Consider the following 25171-nt stretch of genomic DNA (forward strand, 5'->3'; position numbering starts at 1 on the left):
GTTTTTGATACTAATAAGGGCATCCGGTTTGATGGGAGGAAGAAGAGAAGAGTTGAAGGGCAGGAGGCGTTAAAAAGGAAAGATTTGAAGAATCTGAGGACTGCAGAGAAGTTTTCATGAGCAGGAGATACAGGCTAAAGTAGGCTGTAGGTTTTATTTTTGTACCTTACAAACACCAAAGTGGTCGACAGTGTTGAATGACGTGACTCACGGTTTGTGTCAGTGACAGAGTTCCCCTCTGGAACATCCCTCCATTAATTTCTCTCCTCACTTCCGCCTGAACTCAGGGTTGAGAAGGTCACACCCTGGATGAGTTGGCAGTTCAGTGCAGGCCCACATAGAAAGACAAACATACAAGCGTTCACACTCAAACACACACCTGCGGTCAATTTCCAGTTCCCAGTTGGCCTCACAGGTGTGCTTTTGGCCTGTGGGAAGAACCCGGAGAGAACCCACGCAGACACAGGGAGAACATGCAAACTCCACACAGAAAGGCCCCAGGCCTGGAATTGAACCCACAACCTTCTTTATCCAAAGACGGTAGCCAAGGAGTCTGACATGTGGTGCCAAAACGTCACTTCTAACCTCAACCAACAAAGCAGGGTGATTTTTATCTGGAGCGACAAGTGCCTCAGAGGAAAGCGGTCCACCAGTGGCTTCCTTTCACAACCACAAACTGTAGAAGGGTTAACCGGCGACATGGCAGTAGTGTAAAACAGGGCGAGGCAATAGGAAGACAATACAAACCTTCCCTCCGCAAGGTAGGCGAGACTGTTCACTGGTGGAAAGCATTATCCAATACTGCTGAAATGTATTGTGGGTTGGAAAGTAAAGCTGCTTTCACTATCCTGGGAGAGAGCCAGCAGGGAGAGGAAATGAAAATCAATTTCTAGATGCCGTTCAATCCGCATAACTTGCCACAAAAAAAAAAAAAATCAATTTCCAGGAGACACATAAGCCTTTATTATTCTTGCAACATCATATCTGGTGCAAACATGGAGCAACGGAGCCGACTGTTAAGTCAGTGGTCTTCACTATACATATGTAGTAGCAGTTTTCTAGCGTCCTTCTTATGTTTTTTTTTTTTTTTTTAAGTCAGTCATGTGAAATCATGTTTAACAGGAAGAGACTTTAACACTGTCGCCACACAGTCACATGGCACGAAATGAAGCAAACTACGTGATTTAAAAAGGTGCATCCGGAAGAAAAACACAAAGGGAGAAGCACAATGTGGTTTAAGACGTTTTTTCCGAAATACTTCATTTCTTTTCAATGCTCTGAGAAAGATGGGAACCACAGAGAAGGTGGAGCGTTGCTGACTGAGGAGCGAAGGGCACGAGAGGAATCGGTTGGGGTGTTGGGGTGTTGGGGTGGTGGGTGGCTTCCGCACGCGCACATGCAAGACACGTCGACCGGAGCGAGGCAGACGACAGAAGACGGGGTTGGTGTGGTGCGTCACGGATCACGTCCAGCTATGATCGCTTCTTCTCGGAAAGACTGGAGAGAATGTTGTGCAGGAAGAAAGTACAAACAAGTATAAAAGAAAATAATTTAAGAAAACTAAGAGTAAACATCTGCCATGGAAAAAAAAACAAAAAAACTACTAAAAAAGGACATTAGTCGCTTTCCTTCCAAACGCCGTCGTCGTCGTCGTCCTTTTTCTTCTTCCCAATGAGAGCATGGTGAGGGGCGGGGCCAGTTTTGTTATGAGGGATCATTAAAAATGCAATTCCATGAGTCCAGTGGAACATGAGTCTTTTTTTTGTGAGTGTGTGATTATCCCAGCGGTTGCAGACAGGCCGAGTTGTGCCGAACATCTAGTGGTTAATTTTCTGTGGGCTCCACTTAAAACCTCTTGAGCTCCTAAAGAGCGCGTGGCCTCTTGGGGTTGATCTGCTTACTGGCTTGCTCCTCCTCCTGGAGCGCCGAGCGGAAAGACTTCACTTTGTCTGTGAGGAGGGGAAGGAAAAAAGTAATAATAGAAAAGCGAGTCACGTTTGCAAGATTTGTTTTTATTGTTTTTTTCTTCTTTTGCCGCCCAAATACCTCGGAGTTCGGTGAGGATGTCGATCTTCTGATCCAGGATCTGCTCCAGCTGGGTGGCATATGAATCCACGTCATAATCCACCTCTTCCGTCATCTCCAGCAGCACTTTCTCATCTTCCAGCCATCGGATTGACTCCTGCACACAGGGCAGACTTCTACCATTACTATTATTACTCCCTGGAATTGGTTTGTTTTCAATCCGATATACTTCTGCCAGTTTTGCCTTTAGTTGGCTTTTCTTTTCAATACATTGCAACAGATAGTGTGAGCTCTTTACTCTTCCGCTGGTCTGGAAGGTGGCGTCGCCACTAAATGTCCCCTTTGAGCAAAGAGGGAAACGGTGAAATAGTCGTCTGACCTGGAAAACCGCTCGGTGGTCCTCCAGGACCTGCTCCTCCATCTCCACTAGCTGGGAGACTGCTTCATGGAAGGTGAAGAGCTGGGGAGACACCTCCTCCTCCTAGAAGACGCATTCACAAGCACGGAGCAGAGAGTGGATGAGCGTTTGAGTCTGCATGTACTCACCGAGGAACTGGACTTGACTCTGGAGGTCAAGAGGTGGAACTATTCCACCACCTGCAGACTCATCTCACGAGAACAGCGCTTGACTGCTGAAGATTTCTACAGTCAAGTCGCACTCAATGAAAAATCACTTTTGCCAATCAAATGACTTGAGTTTAGCCCAGGCGTGGGCAAACTAAGGCCAGGGGGCCACGTGTGGCCCTTTAAGCTTTGTAATCTGGCCCGTTGAACTTGAAGAAATTATATGAAGTTCTAAAATAGCCGTATTTCATCAGGTTTTTCATTTTTTCAGGAGTCATTTCAATAAAGAGCTAAATATCGTGGCGCTGCAAAGATACTGATTTTGTTGCAACGCTTTTGTTCTTTTTTTAATTGCACATATATATATATTTTTTTACATATGCCATGTTATATTTTTTCCTCCTATGAGGTGGGTCACCAAAGCACTCCATCCAACTGCTCCTGCTCCAGCCCCTCTGTCAAATTCTAGATCCCATTGTGGCCCCACCAGTCAAAAAGTTTGCCCGACCCTGGATTAGCCCCTTCACATCTCTACATTTCTGGGTCCGCATCTTTATGGTTGCAGGGTAGATGCCTTTTTTTGGTCCAGCAACCAAGCAGACATGACAACCAGTAACCAGACCAAGTCATCATTTCCAGTGGTTCCTCCTTGCGGCGCAAAGACAAACCAAAAATAAACATGCAATGCCCTTGGGACGATTCAAGCACTCACATTCTGCTCACAGAGCAGTTTCAGATCATCCCGCTGAGGAGAGATGCTCAGCCACTCCATGTTCAAGAGGTCCATATTGTTGACGCCGTGCACGTTGGGTCGCCCCCCCTCCATCACCCGGTTCGGATCCACCGTCAGCTCTTTGACCCTGGAGAGGGGGGGGGACAGTGCGCTGGTCAGGACCAGGGTCAGCGACAGGTGTGGGTGCTCTGGGGTTTGATGTTAAGTGCGGGGTCACACATGACAGCGTGGAGGAACTGAGGGCGGCAGTGACCTCATGCATGAGGGAAAGATGACGACCGACTGGCTCGAGAAACTTTACGCACATTTTCTCTTCGCGTTTCTGTTTCGTTTTAATTTCACAGGCATTTTAATCCTGTTGGTGAAGCCAAACTGAAGCCGATATCTAAGAAAGTTGGGCCCGGAATTGCTCTCAATCCATTCAAGTCCATTGTCTTACCCCGGATTTACACCAATAGCGTCTGCGGCGTGTTCGCGGCTCTGCTGCAGAACGCAGCCATTAAAGTCAGTGCAAAAGAGTAGAATCGTTCAGACAGGAAGTCCGGTTGATCTTCATCATAGTATACAATGTGCTGGATTTTACTGTGAAACGTCAACGTTCAGCTCGGCTGTCCAATAATAAAGCAGATTTAACTTTAAATCTGAAACTAAGATGAACAAAATCCCCGTATACTTTAAATACCTGCATTCTGTTTGATACCAGCAGTGTGGTTGAATACTTGAGACTGGGAAAACGTGTTTGGTGTGAGACGGTAAGGAGCGGTTTCCATGCGGCTCCGCAGACGCTTTTGGTGTAATTTGGGGGTTAGACAAAGACAAGAAGACACTCAGATACATCCCACCTGGCAGAGAGACGTGTCGGTTACGTTACAGGAGCCAGTTAAAGACTGCGGTGAAGGAAAAAAAACAAAAACATAATGAATGCACAAGACAAAAATTAGGAAGGGGAATGAAGTGTTCCAAAGTGCAGGTACGAGCCAAAAAATAATATGAAAAAAAAAGAGGAAAAAAAAAGGACCAACCACGACCAACTGATGAAGTGGATGAAAGCAGTTGGAATGAGCTTGTGAATGCACAACATGGTGTTACCTGCGTCAGGCTCATGCAACTGTTTTTGTTTGTGCGTGTATGTGTATGTGTATGTGGTTGTGTGTGTGTGTGTGTGTGTGTGTGTGTTGCTGTGCTGTGGCAAGCGCTTGACCTGCTGGGAGAGGTCGCAGCAAAGTCATCGTACTCAAAGGTACTGGTGGGCGATAGGTCAGGGCGACTTCCCTGACTGCCCTGGGAGAAGGGGATGTCCGACGGACTAATCCCAAACTCCTTCACTCTACGGCAGCGCGCACGCAGGGAGCGGCGGGCGGGCGGGGAGAAGGAAACAAGGCAAGGGGGGACAGAGAAGGAAGACATGAGAGTCAGACTACAGAACCGCTGCGAGTCAGCAGAGGAATTTACATTGAACAGCGAGAGAGAGAAGCTCTTTAGGACAACACCACGAGGAGGAGCTGCTGCTCAATAGAGCAGGCGAGTTATGCATTTGCAGCACTGCGTGTTCTTTGGTTATTCTTTATTCCAGCTGGTTACCTGTTAGCGTAGCGTAGCGTGTTGAGGGTATTCTCGCAGGATGTCATACCAGGAGAGATTGTTGCAATCTGAGTAGAAAAACAAAGTGAATATATATTTTTAAGGGGGGGGGGGGAGTGTTTACCAGTCAGCAGCAACATTCAAGCCAGAGACAGATCAGCCCTAGGATGAGTAAACTGTATCTATTATATCTATATTGTATATAAGGAGACATAACTATACCTGTTATAGCTTTCTATATAAATATATACAAATAGATATATAATATATTTATTTTTTTCCTTTTTTATTTATTTATTTTTTTTTTTATTGTTGATGGCCCGGCCGTGTCGGTTTTATGAATACATCGATCCATCTATTATAGCTTTTTTATTTTTCTGATATCATATATTTAATTTAGCCTTAAAATTATTAATATATTTGAGCCCAGGGGTCGGACTAGATAAGTTTGCACTTCCTCCTACCCCCTTTCAGACATGAGAAACATGATTGTTTCTTTCGCTGTTTGCTTCAGTTTGTTTTTTTTTGTCTTTATTGATTTTATTTTATTTTTACAATTTTGAAATAAATAAATAAAAAAAATACAAACTCTGATCTCTGTTGTGTAAAGTAAACATAGGAAGGCTGTAATGATAATGGGTTTTTCAGTAAGTCACCGTAGCACGGTGGTGGTCACTGCTGTGCTATTTAGCTGCCCAGGGTTTCAGTGTTGAAATTTGGTGCACACAGACAAAATAAAGTCAATGTTACAAACTGACCATGCATGTGCGGGAATTCTCCCCGATAAATGAGTCCCTCAGGACCTGGGTGAGTTTACTGGCTCTGAAAGGAGTGTGGACCTTGTTCCGACCAAGAGCCCGGATACACTCCTGGAACCAGAAAGTGGCGAGAAAACAGGGTTATTGAACGTTTGCAGTCCCTTTAAAGACCTCTACAAAAAAAAAAAAAAAATCAATCAATCAATCAAAACGCCAGCGGACGAACCTTCAGTGCGAGAAGGCTCTTGTTGATCTCGGCTCCCTCCAGGCGGGTCTGGCGGTCAGCGCTCGACGTGTCGGCCCCCCTCTCGTTCCCGGCGAGGTCGATGAGGGAGAACTTGCCGTGCATTTTCCCCTTTCGCCGCACGATGATCTGGAACACGGCGTGGCTGCGGGACGAGTGGGCGTTGGCCGAGGTCTGTCCTGATGTTCTTGGAGACGGGAAGAGAGGAAGAGCCGGGGTGAAGACGGACGTGCAGTGGACTCGCCAGGCGCGGAAAACTTCACCGCGGCCCCCACGAGCCGGCGACTGTCGCCGTCGCAGCAGGAAATTCTACGACCACGCGTGAGCAGGACTTGACATCTACAACAGCGGTGCCAAACTCAAAGCAAAATACGAACACTTGGACAAAGTCTTGGGCCAACAATGAAGCGGCAGTGAAGCTTTTTCTTTATCAGGACCCCAAACAAATTTTGCTTCAACCTGAATATGGAACAAGCAAAGCTTCATACTAAACAATAAACAACTTCATACAGCACACATGAAAAATCGAATTTAAAATAAATTAAAATTGCATGGCTCTTTTTTATTTGCAGACTTCTGATTTAAATTTCCAAAGTAACCTTTTTCCACGGGCCAATAATAGATTTAATAATAAAATAATAATAAACCAATAAAGTCATAATAATTTCCTTCAATTGAACATTCTGTCCTGATTGACGCGCCAAAATACCAACAGAGCATTCTGGGATTTGTAGTGTAAGCGATACATGTACTGTATAATACCAGTGGACCAGCAGCTCCAGTAGTGATTTTGTATTCCCGCGCGGGCCAAATATAATTACACTGCGGGCCAAACCTGGCCCGCGGGCCAGAGCTTGACACCTATGATCTGTGAGGTGTGTTGTTTGCTTGCAGGCCCCAGAGGGGAGCATGAAAAATACCACACTTTTCTCGTCACAAGACTTTTAATTCTCAATTTATGTTCTGCTGTCAACATTCTAGAACATACTTTAACTTGTGGGCTTTGAGATAATTTTATGGAGATTTAAGTCACAACCAGGACACTTGTCTTTTTATTCACCAGTACATTTCAAGGGTGCATCCTGTCCCCAAGTTCTGTTTGTTCTGTACTCACTACGTGTCTCAGCACTTTTTTTTAAATATTTTTTTTTTTTACATGAATCACTTCACTGTTGTAGCTTATTGCATGTTGACTCACCAACCGAGTCATATTGTCAGCTCAATATGCCAAGAGGAAAAATTCCTGCACACCTCATGCAGCAAACATTCACGGTGAGATGCAACATAGCGCCTTATGAGCACCGACAACAACTGAGCACACACAATAAAAGAGAGAGTTACCTGCAGCTGTTGCCCACTTCAATGAGTTTCAGGACATCCTCTGTGCAATTCACTTCCTTCTCTTGTAGACCAACAACTTGAACTTGCTGCTTCCCGTCCTCCAGAACCCGCAGCTTGGCTTTACGATTCAGCAGGTCAAACACCTGCCAAAAAAAAAAATGTTTTATTTAGGGAAAAATAGCGCAAAAGGAGACAAAACAAAAGAATAGTTTAATAAATAGCACTTGCCTTTCCGCTGTATATTTCAAAGAAGGTGGCGTACACTTGCAGATCTAACTTCTTGTAGTTGGGTTTCTTCAACATGAGAAATACATCCCGAGCTGCAGCACAGAAGACAGCACTAAACATCACAGAGCTCCTCGACGAGGAAATCAAACCCTTCATTATGTAAAATGTGACTATTCGACTCACCAGCTAATGCATAAATTCCTTTAGAACAGTCCTGGTTCTTTCCAGAGAAATCTCCTCCCATTGTCTAGAAAACACAACAAATGTGATTGTTTAGGCCATGTGCATGAGCACTTGAGAAGTGCAAAACCCTTTAAAGATTAGCAAAAAAAACAACAACATTTGACCAGTAGTGGAATGAGCCCAGTTTAGGACATTATTGCGACATCAGTCGTAACTCACGTGTGTTTTCCCGCTGCCTGTCTGGCCGTACGCGAAGCAGGTGGCCATGCCTCTCTCAAAGATGGTCTCCACTAGAGGTCTGGCTGTAAACCTGAAAAGAAGGCAGAGCATGTTTTGTTTTTTTTTTTGCTATGCAGAAACAAAAAAAACAAAAAAAACAAAAACAATAACACATGGAGTGTTTTTTGTTGTGTCACACATTCACGGATACAGGTCATCCTCTCTGCACATCTCTTGCAAAACAAAAACGATAAATAGAAAACTAAATAAGGGATAAATATATTTGTAATCAAAAGAGGAACTTTTTGTTGTTGTTGTTGCTTTTTTTTTTTTTAAATCTCAGTAACAGCAACAGAACATTCTCACATCGCGTCGACACTGCTTGTAAGAGCAGGAAATGCCACCGGGCAACGCTGGCCACTCGTTAGCTACTGCTAACGCAACGCTAGCGGCTCAGCACGCGGCAGTGGGCGGCTTGTTTCTTGCACACCTGTAAACCATCTCGTTGGTTGTGTTTTCATCGAAAGCGTAGTCGAAGCGGAAGGTCTGGTTCTCCAGGTAACGGGTGAGGTCGACTTTTTGTTTCGGCTCGTGAACCATCACCACATCTTTGCTGGGGATGGTGATCACGTCCAAGTCCTTCATGGACAACTCTGGAAGACATCAGCAATCAACTTTAAGAGCGTTTTAGTCTATTAATAAGAATATTATGGCAAATATTATGGAAAAAGAATAGTTAACAAGTCACAAAAGTGCCACCTTACCCTTCTTGTTGAGTGGACGTTTCCTTACACACACACATATTTTGTGCTCCTCAATCTGCACAACACAGAATATTGCATGTCACAGTGTTTTGCTGTGGTTCACCGTCTCAGAGCAGGCAGAGAGAAGACGCTGCATTCTCAGCTCACCTCATCGGCTGTGGTGAGGGGTCGGTAGTCGAGACTGGCTCGGAAATCGCGGATCATCTGCAGGATCTCGTAGTTGGGAACGGTGGTGTCTACTTCCTGAGAGGGCAACACAAGCGCGGTCATACGTCAGACTTTCCAACAAGTGGCAAACGTGACACCACGCAAGTTAGCATGCAGTCGCGATCAAAGCCCAAGGCTTCACAGTGCTGACGTACCTGAGCTCTCTTCTCCCTCAGCTCCTGCTGCTGGAGCCGACGTCTCTCCCTCTTCTCCTGCAGCTTCTCCACCTCCTTCACGCAGTTTGACTTTCTGCGCGCTGACATCGAGACAAGAGGGACGGCAGGTTTAACACACAGTTATGGTGCGCGTTGAACGGCTGTCCTCTCCGTCCACCAAAGCCTTTCAATGATTTGCTCGCCGAGGTTCCCGCTGGGTCTGAAAACACTTTTCTCTGCCGTAGCTTCCCTTGGACTGTTTCCAAGCATGCCGATTTACAAAGCTGCTCAAGCGCAGGTCATCACAGAGCCTCTAGTGCGCTTAACTGTGCCCGAAACCTGCTTTATCCAATTTATCCTATCAGTCACAACTCTACAACATATCTAAACCTTCAACACCAAGAACATCAACGTTAGATCAGAGGTTCAAAATGAATTTGTTGGGGGAAGAAATTATGAAAAGACAAAAACCCAGATATTTTTAATGTCCCATCACAACAAACCAGCAGATTAGTCCTGCGTCCCAGCACATTAGTAATCATCTTCAGCAAACACAAGTTAGTAAACCAGCATCTGAGTTCACAAAGCCAAGTCTCGACTGCTGGCTGCTCCGGGCCCAGCCGAGCCGACGACCATACGGCCGATGCTGAGGCACTGTGACAGTCTTGGCTCCCGTCCTCAGACCAGGGGAACAGCAGAGGATTAATAATTTGGCCTAATCTGAAAGGAGAGGAGGGGCTGGGCCGGGCCGGGCTGGCACGAGGGATGAACAACTATCCTCTTGGTCGAGCACTAGCGCTGGTCTTCTCCTCTCGGGAGAAGGGATGGATTAGTAGAGCGAACACGCTGCTGTCTCAGCCTTGAGGAGTAACACACACTGCTGCAGGCTTTTCTCTGTGTGTGTGTGTGACTCAGCAGCAGCCAGACAGTAACAGGAAGGCGACGGCCGAGTCCAAGAGCAGCGCCCATATTTTTTTCCCCCTCCTTTTCCCCACCTCCCCTCTAATGGCCAGGAAGCCTATCTGCTCAGTGGATAGCGTCTGAGACACGACACGACTACACCACAGCTCTGGGACAGTAACTGACCAGACTTCTCAGAAGACTACTGGGATTATCTGAAGGGAAATCTAGAAGAAACACCACAATGCACAGAGACCAGCAAGGAACTTCTGGGTTATACATACAAAGCTGTCCAAACTCCTTTCGGGCGACTGACTGATGTGGCGAGTCTGTGATATATGTGATCAACACAAACAAGAAACATCGAGAATGTATAATTTGACTATGGTAAAAGTAGAAAAATGACATGCAATTGTTAGGGCTTTAAGTGTCCAACACAAGTTTTTTTTTTTAAAAACAAAAAACAAAAACAGCATCAAATAACAACGACTAGGTTGATATTAACAACAATTTTGTTGCGACCACTTTACCATTCTGCAGTTGCTGCTGCGTCTGAGCTTGAATGGACTGTGCGGTTTGCTGGGGAGGAGGCGGTGGGGCAGGTTCTGGTTGTCTGGGCTGAGGGGGTCTGACCCGGGTAGGAATGGCTGCACATGGAAGAGGACATAAACGTAATTATAAAAAAAGAAAAACTCTGGGTGGCATTTTGATGATGCTGATGCATTACCTTTAAACCTTTAACTAAACTGACCTCTTTAAAACACATCTGAACTGTCCTTGATTATCTACAAGTATGTATATTATGTTATAAAAATAGTTTTTTTGGCACTGCATTTAAAAATTGCAACTAAACATTTTAAAATTCAATAGTATCACATTATCAAGTTGAATCATCTCTCAATGTTATTATTAATATCAGCATTACTGCCACGAGGAAGGTATTTTTAGCGGAATAGATTACTGTTATACCCAGTGAAAAGTTGAGTTTTTTGCAACAAATGAAATGAGCTTGAGTCTTTTTATTACCACTTTAGCTGTTTTCCGCAAAAACATTTACAGAACCGACCTTTATTATCCCTGGATGGAGTGTCACTCTTGGAGGGCGCTATTGTCCGGCGGTTCTGCGAGACAAAGGGTGGGCAGATATTAATGGCTTATTCGATAAGATAGCATTTTAATATCAAAAACCCTTTATGAAAACTTGTTATACACATTACATCATGGATTATTTTTCTTTTATATCACAGAGAGAAGCTAGAGGAGGAAAAGTGACTGATGAGCCATTAGGCCAGCAGGCCACCGAGAGTGCCAGGAGTTTTATTCTGCACTCTGCAGCCACATGTTTTTTTTTTTTTCTCCCTTTGAATATGTGGCAGGTACAAAAAGCAGCATCGTTAGCAAGACGATAAAACCCTGTGTTGTTGCTCAGGAGTGTAAACAGAAAGCTTAATACTGTTTAAATAATTAACAACAGAAGCTTCAATGGAATCTAGGATGAAAAATACATTTTTGAGGATGAGTATGTAACAAAGTATTTTTTTTAGTAATATAAATTCTATAGCTGGACAGAGAATGATGTTAGAAACATGCTACTGCTATGCCGAGATACAGAAATAGACAAAGCCCGAGAATCAGATTAGTGCCGACTGAGCACAGAGGCGCCTTTCTTTAACACCGGTGCTCTTGATTACTTTGCCAGTGCACAAATTGGACCTTGTTCAAGTTGCTACTGTCTGTAGCTCCATCTAGTCTTTTGTGAGGATGCTAACTGCCCAGGATACAGTTGCCCAAGTGTTTGGCAGTGAAAGAGAAGTGAACTTTGTCACTTATGAAATCACAGGTGTAACGAAAATGAAATGATCCCTGTGTTAACATGAAAATGTGTCACTAATCTGCTGTGCACCATACACACGGTGCTAAGTACTAAGTACTACAGCCCTAATTAGTTGGTTTCCTTGCAGGATCTGGTGCTCCAACAAGGCGCAGCAAACTGCAGCTGGAGCTTTAAAATACTGCAAATGCACTCGAACAGCAACACAATTATTTTTTTTCCTTTAGAAACCAAGCTCACGGATGCTTCTGCCAGGACGTGAATGCAAAGTGATGCACACCTTTGCTATTTTGTTGATCTTCACACATGTTGGTGTGGGTGGGGGCGGAGTCTCTGGACTGGGGGAAATTTCTTCATCTGGAGCCACATCTGGGTTAAGTGCAAATATACTTTCCAAGTCAATCTGTCGGGAGAAAAATAAACGCCCAACAAATGAGTCTTTGTTCTGTGAGGTCAAGCAATGGAACAAAATTCAGGTGAATTGAACAATGGATATATGACTGAGAATGTAATGTTGCATTGGAAATTGGACGTCCCAATGTAAATACAACAATACAAGAAAACACAGCTCGCTAAAGACTAAAACAATCCTGATTAATGCAAAGACAGAAAGAAGAATGTTTTTATTTCACACTATTAAAACCCAAGCTGATACGTAATTAACGGTGCTTCACCTCTTTTCCTTTTGTGTCTCCATTTTCTATCCACTCCACTGTGACACTCTCATTGTCGTCATTCAGTGAGGTGACCATTGCCTGGTGTATTCGTCCTGTAAAAAGCATCGGAGACAGGAAGAAACACAAACATTAGTAGTTGAGTTATGCAGCTGGGCAACGGGGGGGAAAAAAACCAACCACGGTCCTCCTGAGGAGCTACAATGCAAAAGAGAACATCAAGCTGAGTCATGACTGCTCACTGGTGGTGAGGAGTTCAGAGATCATGAAGAATCACGACCTGGTCGGCACCTTTATCACGTGAGAGGATGAGACAACAGGAGGGGGACAGAAGAAAAGTGTTCACCCTCTCACCAGGATGTGTGTTAGAGTTGACACAGTACATAATCCTTTTAAAAAACCAAATGAGTTGATTTAATACTTAATAAACTTAAAAGCATGTGCTGAAATGACGACGGCAGTATCGGACAGCAGACAGTCAGTCAGTCTGTGAGTCAGTCACTTGAGGCCCTTACATATCACAGCTACTTTCCACTATCATACACAATGAACATTTGACTTTTTCCTCATCACATGAAAAATGAAAGTGGACTGGCTAATCTCTAGTATGCTTTAAAAACCACCGTCTTATTCTGTGACTTTTAAAAGGTTGCTTCAGTGCATTTTCACTTTTGCCTATCACACCGTGATGCACCATTTAAGTTATAAAATTAAATCAACCGGCAGACTTATTTCTATCTCTATACATATCTGAAAAATAACAGCGTTGGGTGACTTAAACTAAAACAACAGCCCAGCATGGTGACAGCAGTAATTTTTAAATTTGAAATGTTTTCGTCTCTAGATGCAGGCAACTGGCAACATTCAAACTAGTAAAACAAAAAACCAAGGCAAGTAACCATTTAATTTTCCTTTTTAAATCAGTTCGATATACAAGCCTGACTACCTCTTGCACACATTCACAAACTAATAAAACAGCTAGCATTAAGACCCCCCCCCCCCCCCAAGGGCCTTTCTTAACCTCTTCATATGATTTTCTGTGACTTAATTCTGAACCCTGCGTGTCCCACTTTTATTTTAAAATCTGGCTAGATGTGTATACTGTGGCCTCCCTGTAGTCAGATGGGCTTAAGAGGGGGTGCTAAGCCTGAGGGACAAACAAAGCCTTAGAAACATCAGTTTCACCACACAAACCAATGCATCCATTAACATGAAAGTGTGTCATGTCACAGAAACTGGGGGAAGTACACAAACCTTGTTTTTTCTTGCACCGCACATTCAAGACACATAAAAATATTAAACAAATAAAAAGATAATATTTCAAAAAAACAGAGGGAATCAAAATACCAACTGAAGGTCAAAAGCAAAGAATTAACCAGGACTGAGAGTGAAATAGAGAGAGCCATATAAAGGCAGTTGTGGCAGAATCAAGGGAGATGCTGCAACAGATGGGGTGGTGGCTAATAGCCTGAATCAAACTTGAACCAGCCACGCCACCCGCCCCCAGAGAGAGGGCAATCCCTGCTCTGGATGGAGCACCAACCAGCTGGGATATGGACACAACTGTTCCTTTCTCTGGCTCTGGCCAATTGTCTACATTAAACAGAAAATAATCTAATAAAGACGAACACATCTGTTGGGTAAAAAGGAAAACTGACACGCACAAACAATGAAGTTGAATTACATAAATAATAAAGTGTTTGTTTTTTGTTTTTGTTTTTGAAAGGGCTTTAGAGATCTATGGTTGTTTACAAAATTATTCTCCAGCTGAACAGGACATTCACGAACACACACCCAGACAGAGCGCAGTCAACGAGCAAGCCTCTCCCCACCCGTGCACATCGGAACCAAAGCCATGGCGACGGGAGTAAACCCGGCTTCGTTCCAGTTGCACTTCATAATGTGCATCACGTCAGTGTTCCAAGCGCAGGGCCACGGTTGAACGTTTTTACCAGCCAAATGCGGCAGTCTGCCGGTCACAAGCTCACGTTGCTCTCCCAGAAACATACATTTAACGTCAGATAGATTAGCCTAGCCTAGCCTAGCTACATTTCAACAGCATTTTGAAAATTGGATTATAGTGACGTAATGGTTTGGCGCTACAGTTAGCGTTTCAGTTTCGCCGTTTCAACAGTTGAAAGCCCACAACCTTAGACATGTTGTGTTAACAGCGACAGGCAGCTGCCGCCTGAATTCGTCGGGAAGCTAACAGAGCTAACAAAGGTGATAGCTCATTCAAAGGCTTTAGCAAATGCCGTAGAACTCCACCCTGACAGCTAACTTGACGTTACCGAGTGAGCGTTACAATACGCTGCCAGCGACAGCGGTTGCCGTCTGCAAAAGCACTGCGGCAACAACACGTCTGCAAGCAACTCAAGCGGCGAGACGACGAATACTATACGAGTCGAAACTCACCATCGCTGCGTTTGATCTCCACATAAGTACCAACAACAATCTTCCCAAAACTGGACGCCATTCACTGCGGTCGGCGAGCCGTCTCTTGTTCCTCCTTGGCCAAAAGCAGCTGTCCCTGGATTTAGAGTGATGGCCAGGGTCAAATACTTTACTGTGATTTTCACTTAGATAAGACAAGATTCGTGTGAGTAAGACCAAGTCCTACCTGCGGAGAGCTGCGCTAAAATAGGAATTATACGCGAGCCACAACTACGCTGGAGCTGGCGTCAGCGTCAGGATGCGTTTGTTGGCGACAGGATGCATGTGTCCACTTCCGGTTTTTCAAAAATAAAGTTACAATAATACGTGACATGAGACGATGAAGGACCTTTTGGATTGATTGTTATTCCTAAATCGCGTATCGTCCAACTTTGATCTGAAGTGAAATGGAATTTCCTACTAGAATTAGGAGGCGGCATAGGTTGGGTCTTTTTTTTCGTACATTGTTCGGGAGATATAAATATATTTTTTTTTTTGCGTGGCTATTGGAAATAATAATTAAAAAAATTACAAAACCATCCATATGAATTGGCTTGTTTTTGTTGTTAAATATCTTTTTCTTTTTTTCTTTTTATTTACAGTAATGGTAGAAATTGAACGGTCAGTCCACATTCTCATGACAGGACGACAGAGATCACAAAATCGAGGCCATCATAAACAAAACAAAACAAAACATTTATTTTCATTGTCTTTGATTACGCATTTGACACAGTAGGTGATAGCACATCAATAATAACAATAAATAATAATTAAAAAAAAAAAAAAACTGTTACTGTATTGGTTTGACGTATGTGTTAACAGTTTGTGAAGCCAGGTATTTGCTACGTTACTAAAAGCGTCGTCAGGGGGCAGCATTGAGCTCTTTTTAATTTGTAATTATTAGGAATCAACGCTGAACGCAGAAGATAAAGATGATACTGCTATATATACAAAAACAAAATATGTACAATGAAGCATCAAAGTAATGAACAGCAAAGCAGATCCTGCGTCAAGAGTCACTTTCATCACGCTCTGTTCATGGATCTCCCCTTATTAAAATTGTATGGCAAATATTTAGTTAATAAATAACAGTTACACTTAATTTACAAGATAAGGAAACAAAGACAAGAGAAAGAAAAAACAACAAAAACAGCGTCTATCATGCAGACAAGGTCACTATCATCTCAGTTCCTCATTCAGTAAAGTCACAGTTCCTCAATCTTATCATGTGCAAACTAGTAGAGTTTCAAACACCTCAAAATGTGTTTACTGTCAGGAATAGGTTGTTTATTGAGAGGAAATTAAATCATAATCTAAAGGGATTTTTACACAACCATGAGTTTGCATATGATGTGATAATTTGGGCGGCCCTCATGTTTCCTCAAGCCTTCATCCTGGAATTTAATTTAGCTGAATATGAGGTTAGGGTAGAGCATATCGTGGTGAATGTTAAAATTAGGATAACGTTTCGGCATAAGATTTCGTAAGGTAGAGAAACAAGTGTGTGTGTGTGTGTGTGTGTGTGTGTGTGTGTGTGTGTGTGTGTGTGTGTGTGTGTGTGTGTGTGTGCGTGAACGAAAAGCATAGCAGGTCATTTCCACTTATTGTTTATGAACATGCAGCTACAGCAGATAAGCTTGTCATGCACAAAAATGTAAGACAATTGCTCTTGACAAATGAATTCTCTTAACCTGTGACGTGAACCTAGGATCACCTCTCTTTCCAGAAGCTACCAGGTTTCTCTCGAGTCTGACAGCTGTCCCCCCGACAACCCCCCTCTGCCAACACTTGGGCATCAGGCATTTGCTGGTAAGTTCTCAGCTGTCTGTGTCCTAAAATAGAGCTTATCAGGAACAGACCATCCTGAAGGGGGTCTCTTGGAAAGAAACAACAAGAAAGGACACTTTTTGATTTCATATGTAAAGGATTTGGATAACAAAAAGACACTTAAGGAACATTTTGAAAAACGCAAGTTGCACTTGTTGATGGGTAAGCTGCTCTTTGTGGTTCAAGCAGTTTTTGAATGAACCTTTATGTATAAGGGACAGCCCACTTTGGCTCTGTCCCACTTCATTGAGATCCACTATAAATATAAACTGAGGAGCAGTTTGCAGGAACTTTACAGAAGATATTTGAAAGAAGCACATTGACTGGAGGTCTAGATTGTCTGCACCTAGAAATTCACACAGCACTAGGCCCTAAAGGTGATGTAAAGCTTTATTCCTCAGTTGTTTTTTTCCTACCTTTTTCTTTTAAAAACAGGTTCTTGAACAGGACATTTGGAAAATGGGCACACAGGTGAGCAGCAGGAAATGTTGTTTGTTCATTGAAAAGTGGCATGTGTTGCAAAGCTCTGACTGGGGTGCGAGACCATGCCCAAATAAGGCCTGAGAGGAGGCCATTTAAAGTTAGAGATAGCATGTGCGTGGTCCTTTTGCTACTTAAGAACCCAGGGAGCAGGACACTGACCAGCGGCAATGGTGAGAATGAAAACATTTCCAGTGGTTTTTGAAAATATTTTTACCCAAATAAGTTTGAGAAAAATGGTTGTATCTCTCAAAACTTAGCATGTGTTCTACGCTGTTCTTATAGTGTTCTCCTGTTGAAATGGATTACAATTCCCCCTACCACAAAATGTTTACTTTTCGTAAATTTGTTGACTGATGAAAATATTTGACAATGTTGAAAATGTGTCATTTTGTTGTTGAAAGACAACAACTACATTGAATTGTGCAACTGAAACTGATATATTTTTGGGGGGATGGGGGTGGGGAAGGGCGGTTGAAGCTGTACATAAGGTGAAATGAGTAAAACCATTGACTGTCCAGCTGTGTTGTAAAACTTCAAAGTTGTATGGCCTACAGATTGAGTGTAATAACCAACAACCCCCTGCTAACAGATGGGAGACCCAATCCAGTTAAAGGAGGAGGGAAACAAATATTTCCAGACAGGAGATGTCGACAAAGCTATTGAGTGCTATTCCAATGCCGTCAAGCTGTGCAAGGACAAGAAAGTGCTTGCTGTCATTTTCAGGAACAGATCTGCATGTTACTTAAAAAAGGTGAGCAGTTTGGGCAAGTAGCCAGAGAGCAAAGTTTAAGAAATCCATTCAAATTCATTCAAGTTCCTGTCCTCTTACAGGAAAGCTACGCCAATGCAGCATCAGATGCATCTAAAGGTAGATGAATATATGCATGATTGTAACAAATACAACAATAAACACCTAACTCACCTAATATTTTCATGGATGATCCTAAGTCTCTGTCTCTTCCACACAGCCATTGATGTTGACGCAGCAGATATTAAAGCCTTATTCCGGCGCTGTCAAGCTCTGGAGAAACTAGGCAAACTGGACATGGCTTTCAAGGACGTGCAGAGATGTGCCACCCTCGAACCAAAGAACAATACCTTCTTGGAGACGCTCCGCAGGCTGGGAGCAGACATCCAGGCCAAGGTGAACTTTAAACATGTTGTGGATCACTCAGTCAATATAAGATTACACAAATACGTTATTGATAATTCCCTAACATTAAAAAGGTCCTATTGGACCTGCTGTTAAATTAGTTGTTTCACACATTAACAAAGTCCATAATCTGAGATATGATAAAAATAATACCTTATGCTGTCTACAGCTCAAGACGACATTTTCAACAGATTCAAGGGTGCAGAACATGTTCGACATTCTGCTTGATGATGAAATGGATAAGGAAAAAAAGGAAAAGGTAAGTAATTCCATTCTATACTTTGGGTTTGCAGGGATTTAAGTGCGCAAATTTTTCTTGACACTAGTTTTATTTTATTTTTTTTTAATCTCCTCTTACATTTAGGCCGCCAACAACCTCATTGTGCTATCCAGAGAGGACGCCGGAGCGGAGAGAATCTTCCAGAATAATGGTGTTCCTCTGCTGCTTAACATGATAGAGATGGGCAAAGCAGAGATGATCCTGGCTGCTGTTCGCACTCTGTCAGGAATGTGCACAGGCCACAAGGCTCGGGTGAGCAATTCATGGCGATTCAGATCAAGCAACCATGTCAAGTGCGCAGCCATTTCCAAAACGTTTCAGTCCAAATGTGTCATCTCTCTCTCTAACACTCAATCAGAAATAACCCTTTAAAATGTTGTTTCTCATAACGAAAGCACCATATTTGTTTCCCACCCTCCCCTTGTTCAGGCTATGGCTATTATTCACATGGTGGGTGTGGATAGGATGTGCAGCATCATGGCTGTTGACAATGAAGAGATTGCTTTGGCAACCTGCAACTTCTTCCAGTGCGTCAATGACTCCCTTACATGCAGAGACAAAAGGGAATATGGGAAGGAGGAGGCCTTGGTTTTGGGTGAGACACACAGGCAGATTTTTAGTTTTCTACATTCTATAATCTGAGAGATTACATTCAAATGATTTATTTGATAGCTTATCTCCTCCTAGTATACCAGTCATACTCAATAAAGAATCTGTTATCTCTGCAGATACATCCAAAGACCTGAAAACTATCCTCCTTTCTCTGCTGGAGATGGTTGGCAGTAAGAAGGTGTCTGGCCATGGCAGAGACCAGGCGCTCAACCTCCTGAGCAAAAATGTGCCTCGCAAAAACCTAAAAGAGAAAGACAACTCCAGGACTCTCTTCACCATCGACCACGGTTAGCTAGAAAACAGATTGAGTTTCATTCCTGAGTTTCCAGTTTACACATTGCAGATTCTCTAACATATGTAACATATGTGTGATATACACTCATAATGCCTTTATTTGCAGGTCTGAAGAAGATCCTAAAAGTGTGTGGTCAGGTTTCAGACCTACCGGACCAGCTCCCTTTAACAGAAAACACACAGTTGATTGCCAGTGTGCTCCTAAACAAGCTTTATGATGACCTCTCATGTGACCCTGAGAGGGACAATTTCAGAGATATCTGTGATCAATACATTAAGTAAGTCTGTTAAAAAACAAAACTAAAAAAACATCCGTTTTGTTCGAGGAAACTGGACTCAAGCACATGCAACATACTTAATGTCATGACTCTACAGGGTCATGCTAAAGACGATGAAAATGGGACCTATGACCTCCCTGCTTGGCATTCAGTATTTGGGATAGGACTTGAGGGGGTTAGTTAGATCACCCGGTGTTTCCACAGCACGTCACTACTGCTACTCACCACAGCCACTCAATGCTTCGTCAGGGGATGGGTCAAAGGCGGAGGAAAAATTTCACATCCTTCAGTGGGACTTTAACCTTTAACCTTTATTTCCATTAGATCCAAAATTGACCCCAAAGACATGGATAAAACCATCCATGCCATCAACACCATCTCCGGCCTGCTTCAGGGTCCATTCGACGTTGGCAACGCCCTGGTTGGCCATCAAGGTATCATGGAGATGATGGTGGCACTGTGTGGCTCAGAACGTGAAGTAGACCAGATGGTCGCCGTGGAGGCTCTGATCCATTCGTCCTCAAAGATGAGCCGCGCCAGCTTCATCATCACAAACGGCGTCTCTCTGCTCAAGGACATCTATAAGAAGACCAAGAATGAGAGGATTAAAATACGCGCGCTTGTGGTGAGTGCGCACAGACAACAGTGGAAGGAAGCGCACCTCTGACTGATCGACTGAAGGAAAGTCATAGTCACTGCTGTGAATGATCATTCTACAATATGTCTGTCTTCCTGCTTATGTTTTTGTAGGGTCTCTGTAAATTGGGTTCAGCTGGCGGTGATGACTACAGTATGAGGCAGTTCGCTGAGGGCTCCACAGAGAAACTGGCCAAGCAGTGCCGAAAGTAAGCATTGACAGCTTTTATCAGTCATAACAATTTTGGCACATTAAACTTGTCTGTGAGTAATCAAGCACATCCAGGAGTGAAACCATTTCCATCTGACTGCAAACCAATATGCAAAATGTTTTATGGATATCAGACCTTTCAGTCAACTATTAATTATTATTTTTTTGCCGATCTACATAAATCTTTTAAAACCACTATCGGCTTAATATATCTTTTTCCATGCAGGTGGCTATGTAATCCTAAAATTGACACCAAAACGAGAAATTGGGCTATTGAGGGTCTCGCTTATCTAACAAATGATGCTGATGTGAAAGATGACTTTGTTGAGGACGAGGCTGCCTTGAAAGCTATGTTTGAACTGGCAAAGGTATGGCGAACACAAATACAACAGATCATCAACCCTGACCCAGACGCCGTGAAAAAGCATTGTCTCTTTCTTTTTTCAGTCCAAAAACAAGACCATCTTATATTCAGTGGCCTGTACCCTGGTAAACTGCACCAACTCCTATGAAAAGAAAGACATCTTACCTGAGCTGGTTCAGCTTGCCAAGTTCTCAAAACAGCACGTGCCCGAGCAACATCCCAAGGTAGAAGATTGAAGAAGAGAAAAGATCTCATACACCTTCCTCACGATCAACCACAACATCCTGAAAACCGGTTTCCCTTTTTGCATTTTTGATCACATTGCATAAAATGTAATTTCCTCTTTCCAGGACAAGAAGGACTTCATAGAGAAAAGGGTGAAAAGGCTGCTGAAAGCAGGAGTCACGTCTGCACTTGCTGTCATGGTCAAAGCTGACAACTCCATTCTGACAGATCAGACCAAGGAGATGTTGGCAAGGTGGGTGAGCAATGATGACTGGATTCACTGTCTTTGCAAATAAACAATAGTTGACTGGAGATCCTTCCCTCAAGCCCCTGACCTATCACACGATGATCATTATGATTTACATGTACCGATGGCTTGACCACAGCTGATTCCAAATTGTGCTATTTGTAGTTTTCAGCTGTGGCTTTCCAGTTTGATACTGTACATTTTTTTTTAATATAAACAGAGCGGCTCCAGTTTATTTCTTAGGTTTAAATCATAATGAACAATGATCTTAAAGTAACTCCAGCATTGCTTGGACTTGTTTAAACTATTTTACTTTTTCAACTTTAGGATTTTCTTGGTCTTGTCGGAGGATCCCACTCATCGTGGCACAATTGTAGCCCAAGGTGGTGGAAAGGTAGGCAGAGTTTGGTAATAGGTTCTCTCTACTTAGTCATCACATTAAACCAAAATAACTTGAATGATGTGTTTTTTAATGTTGTAATTGACTGTGTAAATATATAATAATATATAATACCAATATTTGTGTTCCAATTCAGGCTTTAATACCACTTGCTCTGGAAGGGACAGAATTTGGGAAGGTCAAAGCCTGCCATGCCCTTGCCAAGATCGCATCCATTTCCAACCCAGAAATTGCTTTTCCTGGAGAGAGGGTAAGCCTAGCTGCTTAAGTTCCTTCGCTTGCTTCCTTGGTTGCTTGTTGTGGAAGAAGAGACTTGGAGAGATTTATTATCTAAACACATCCTTTAAAATGTTTGTGACACGATACATTTATCTTCTTTTAATTTTCTAGCGCTCTGGAAAAAAGTAATTCATGATGAACACAGTCATGGTGATTCTGAATTTTACTGTCTTTTATGTTTGACAGATGTACGAGGTGGTGCGGCCTTTAGTAAGCCTTCTCCAAACAGATAGGGATGGACTGCAGAACTATGAAGCTCTGAGAGGTCTCACCAACATGGCTGGTTTCAGCGAAAAACTTCGGTATGTGTAGAATACTTTGCTTGAATGACTAAAAAGGAGTTTGGTTCCAGGAGTTAATCAACTTCATAGTCTGTCTGTCAGAAAAGAGGAGCCGGAATCATAGATTACAGTCAATGATATTGTTTTCTTTGAGGCATGTTTGACCTGCTTTGTATAGCAGTCACACAGACAAACAAGCAAACAATAAATAAGATGAGGAACCAAGTCTGCTCTTTGTTCTCGAAGTAAAAAAGAGAAGGCACAAGCCCCCTTCAAGGCAGTGGTGGAGTGAGGGATCATGACTTTTTTGGAAACATTGAGAAAGAGTGAGAGAGAGAGAGAGTGAGAGAGAGAGAGAGAGAGAGAGAGAAGTGTATCGAAGACAGCATGTCTGTCACGCTGAGGTTACATTGTGACAAACATTCTACTTTGAAGGGTGAAGATTGTGAAAGAGAATGCACTGCCAGACATTGAGAACTACATGTTTGAGGACCATGAGCAGATCAGACAGGCTGCAACTGAATGCATGTGCAACCTCGTCACATGTAAAGAGGTAAGAGTAGACAAATCACTAAACCACCATATAACACTTGGAAATGTAACATCCACAAACACTTGTTCAACTTGCTCAGTTTGTGAAAAAGTAAACCGCTGTGGGTTTAAGGTTCAGCAGCGTTATATGGCGGATGGAAACGACAAGATGAAGCTGCTGGTGCTGCTATGTGGCGAGGACGAAGACGATCTCCAGGTAGCTGCGGCTGGAGCTCTGGCCATGCTGACTGCAGCACAGAAGAAGCTCTGCACCAAACTGACCCTAGTGGTGAGTACAACAATGTTCAACTGTTCTTTTTCTTTAGCACGTGGGTTAGTAGTGTGCGCTAATGTGAGTGACGAGGGAAACATAGCAGTGCACCAACAGTCAGATGCAGTTTTTTTTCCCACCCAGAAGCATGAAGTTCTAGGATAAGTTTGGCTTTGTGATTGATGCATCTTTTTAAATTGAGGTTGGCTGGCTGAATTCTGCCCACAGACTACACAGTGGCTCGAGATCATGCAGCGGCTGTGTCTTCACGACAACCCCAGTGTGCAGCAGCGAGGCCTTGTGATCATCTACAACATGCTGAACTCAGGCGACAGCGAGCTGGCCAAAAAGCTCATCGAGAGTGAGATGCTGGAAATCCTCTCAGTGATCGGCAAGGCCGAGGACAATCCCAAGAGGCAAGAAGTCATCGATGTGGCCCGCACATGCCTGGTCAAAGCGATGGATCTTGGCCTCATCAAGCCCTTCAATGCCCCCTCTTGAAATGTCATGTCTTGTTTTAATATAAACTTCGGCGGCCTCCTTTTTTTTTAAACTTATTTCTCGCAATTATCCTCCCAATAAAGTATTGCATTTTTTGAGCTGGAAATAAAATGTGTCAGGTTTGTCATTTCTCCATATGTACAACATTATTCTTTACAAATGTATTTGTCTTCAAATGGATTGTTTTGATCTAATGTTTTAAAATTTGACTTGTTAAAATTTAGTTGTTAGCTTATGCTGGTATTCTGATATAAAATTAGTTAAAGATATATTTTATAAATTATAATTCTGAATAAGACATCACACAAATTCCTCTGCCAATGCAGGGCATATTTCTCTGCCACCATAGTCCCAGTCTGTGTGTGATAGCACTCTGGGGCCCCTTTAGGCAGGACACACACACACACACACACACACACACACACACACACACACACACACACACACACAATAAAGTCCGAAGAATGCAAGAAAACGTTTGTGCCTAACGACAGCTCTTCGCTGGCAAAACAAGATTAACGGAGCCTCTTGTTTCACGTGTCTTTGTGACCGGTGATGTAAGAAATAACAGGAATTTCCATTTCCTAGCACAGGAAATGCACCGCCGCGGACAAGACGTCACGGTGTAGGCAGCATCATCTTGGCACGTCCAATAGGATCGCAGGAGTTTCTAAAAAAAAAGGAGTGGCCAGATGTAGAGCAAGGCCATTCGTGGGTTGATAGACGGCCAGAGCGGAGAGACGCACCAGAGAGGTGTGAGTTTTAGTTCCGACTCTAAATGACTTAAATCAGTACGTTTACAGTGTTTTCGTTGCACAAGTATCCGTACTTTTACTTCAGTTCAGAATATGAATGCTTTAGCCACCTCTGGCTGAACGGAATAAAACCTCACCTAGATCTTGCGGAGTGACACTGTGGCTCATTACCAGTGTAACGGATGTGCAGGATGGTTGGTTTCAGAGATGACTCGAGGGCTGTGTTTTTCGTCTTTTATTTGCTGCAGAAGACAATAAAGGACATTTAACAGTCTTCTGGCTTTCTCTGCAGATACATCCAAAGACCTGAAAACTATCCTCCTTTCTCTGCTGGAGATGGTTGGCAGTAAAGAAGGTGTCTGGCCATGGCAGAGAGCAGGCGCTCAACCTCCTGAGCAAAAATGTGCCTCGCAAAAACCTAAAAGAGAAAGACAACTCCAGGACTCTCTTCACCATCGACCACGGTTAGCTAGAAAACAGATTGAGTTTCATTCCTGAGTTTCCAGTTTACACATTGCAGATTCTCTAACATATGTGTGATATACACTCATAATGCCTTTTTTTTTGCAGGTCTGAAGAATTTCCTAAAAGTGTGTGGTCAGGTTTCAGACCTACCGGACCAGCTCCCTTTCCGGGGTGTATCAGAGAACACGCGAGGGGGCGGAGTTTAGCAGAGAGAACGGGCATATAAAATGAACGGGCA

At 43.2% G+C, this 25171-nt stretch overlaps 2 protein-coding genes across 5 annotated transcripts; one reads left to right on the forward strand and one right to left on the reverse strand.

Annotated features, from left to right (window-relative positions):
* Positions 1-1656: 1656 nt before the first annotated feature.
* LOC142881046 (kinesin-like protein KIF2A) lies at positions 1657-15187 on the reverse strand. Of its 4 annotated transcripts, none has more exons than XM_076015078.1 (23): positions 15028-15187; positions 14823-14937; positions 12408-12502; positions 12014-12136; positions 10969-11023; positions 10433-10549; positions 10187-10231; positions 9003-9103; positions 8788-8883; positions 8641-8695; positions 8367-8529; positions 7877-7967; positions 7658-7721; positions 7475-7566; positions 7247-7389; positions 5888-6092; positions 5662-5772; positions 4904-4971; positions 4524-4649; positions 3302-3449; positions 2405-2506; positions 2047-2182; positions 1657-1949 (listed from the first exon to the last, which is right to left on the reverse strand). In XM_076015078.1, exons 2-23 carry the CDS (start codon positions 14881-14883, stop codon positions 1864-1866), a joined length of 2283 nt encoding a protein of 760 aa, XP_075871193.1. In that variant the 5' UTR covers positions 14884-14937; positions 15028-15187; the 3' UTR covers positions 1657-1863. The 4 variants fall into 4 exon arrangements, with proteins under 4 accessions (XP_075871193.1, XP_075871194.1, XP_075871195.1 ...); XM_076015079.1 differs by lacking the exon at positions 15028-15187 and adding an exon at positions 12650-12698; XM_076015080.1 differs by lacking the exon at positions 10187-10231.
* A 1975-nt stretch (positions 15188-17162) lies between these two features.
* unc45b (unc-45 myosin chaperone B) lies at positions 17163-23829 on the forward strand. Its single transcript, XM_076015130.1, has 20 exons — positions 17163-17320; positions 17740-17901; positions 17982-18018; positions 18119-18294; positions 18473-18562; positions 18668-18835; positions 19013-19178; positions 19312-19482; positions 19596-19767; positions 20092-20392; positions 20518-20612; positions 20841-20982; positions 21062-21202; positions 21329-21456; positions 21778-21844; positions 21987-22100; positions 22316-22431; positions 22846-22963; positions 23075-23230; positions 23441-23829. Exons 1-20 carry the CDS (start codon positions 17318-17320, stop codon positions 23711-23713), a joined length of 2796 nt encoding a protein of 931 aa, XP_075871245.1. The 5' UTR covers positions 17163-17317; the 3' UTR covers positions 23714-23829.
* Positions 23830-25171: the final 1342 nt, after the last annotated feature.

This window comes from Nelusetta ayraudi, unplaced genomic scaffold (assembly GCF_046127955.1).
Source record: "Nelusetta ayraudi isolate G7.1 ecotype Tasmania unplaced genomic scaffold, CSIRO-AGI_Nayr_v1 ptg000181l, whole genome shotgun sequence".
Classification (NCBI taxonomy): Eukaryota; Metazoa; Chordata; class Actinopteri; order Tetraodontiformes; family Monacanthidae; genus Nelusetta; species Nelusetta ayraudi.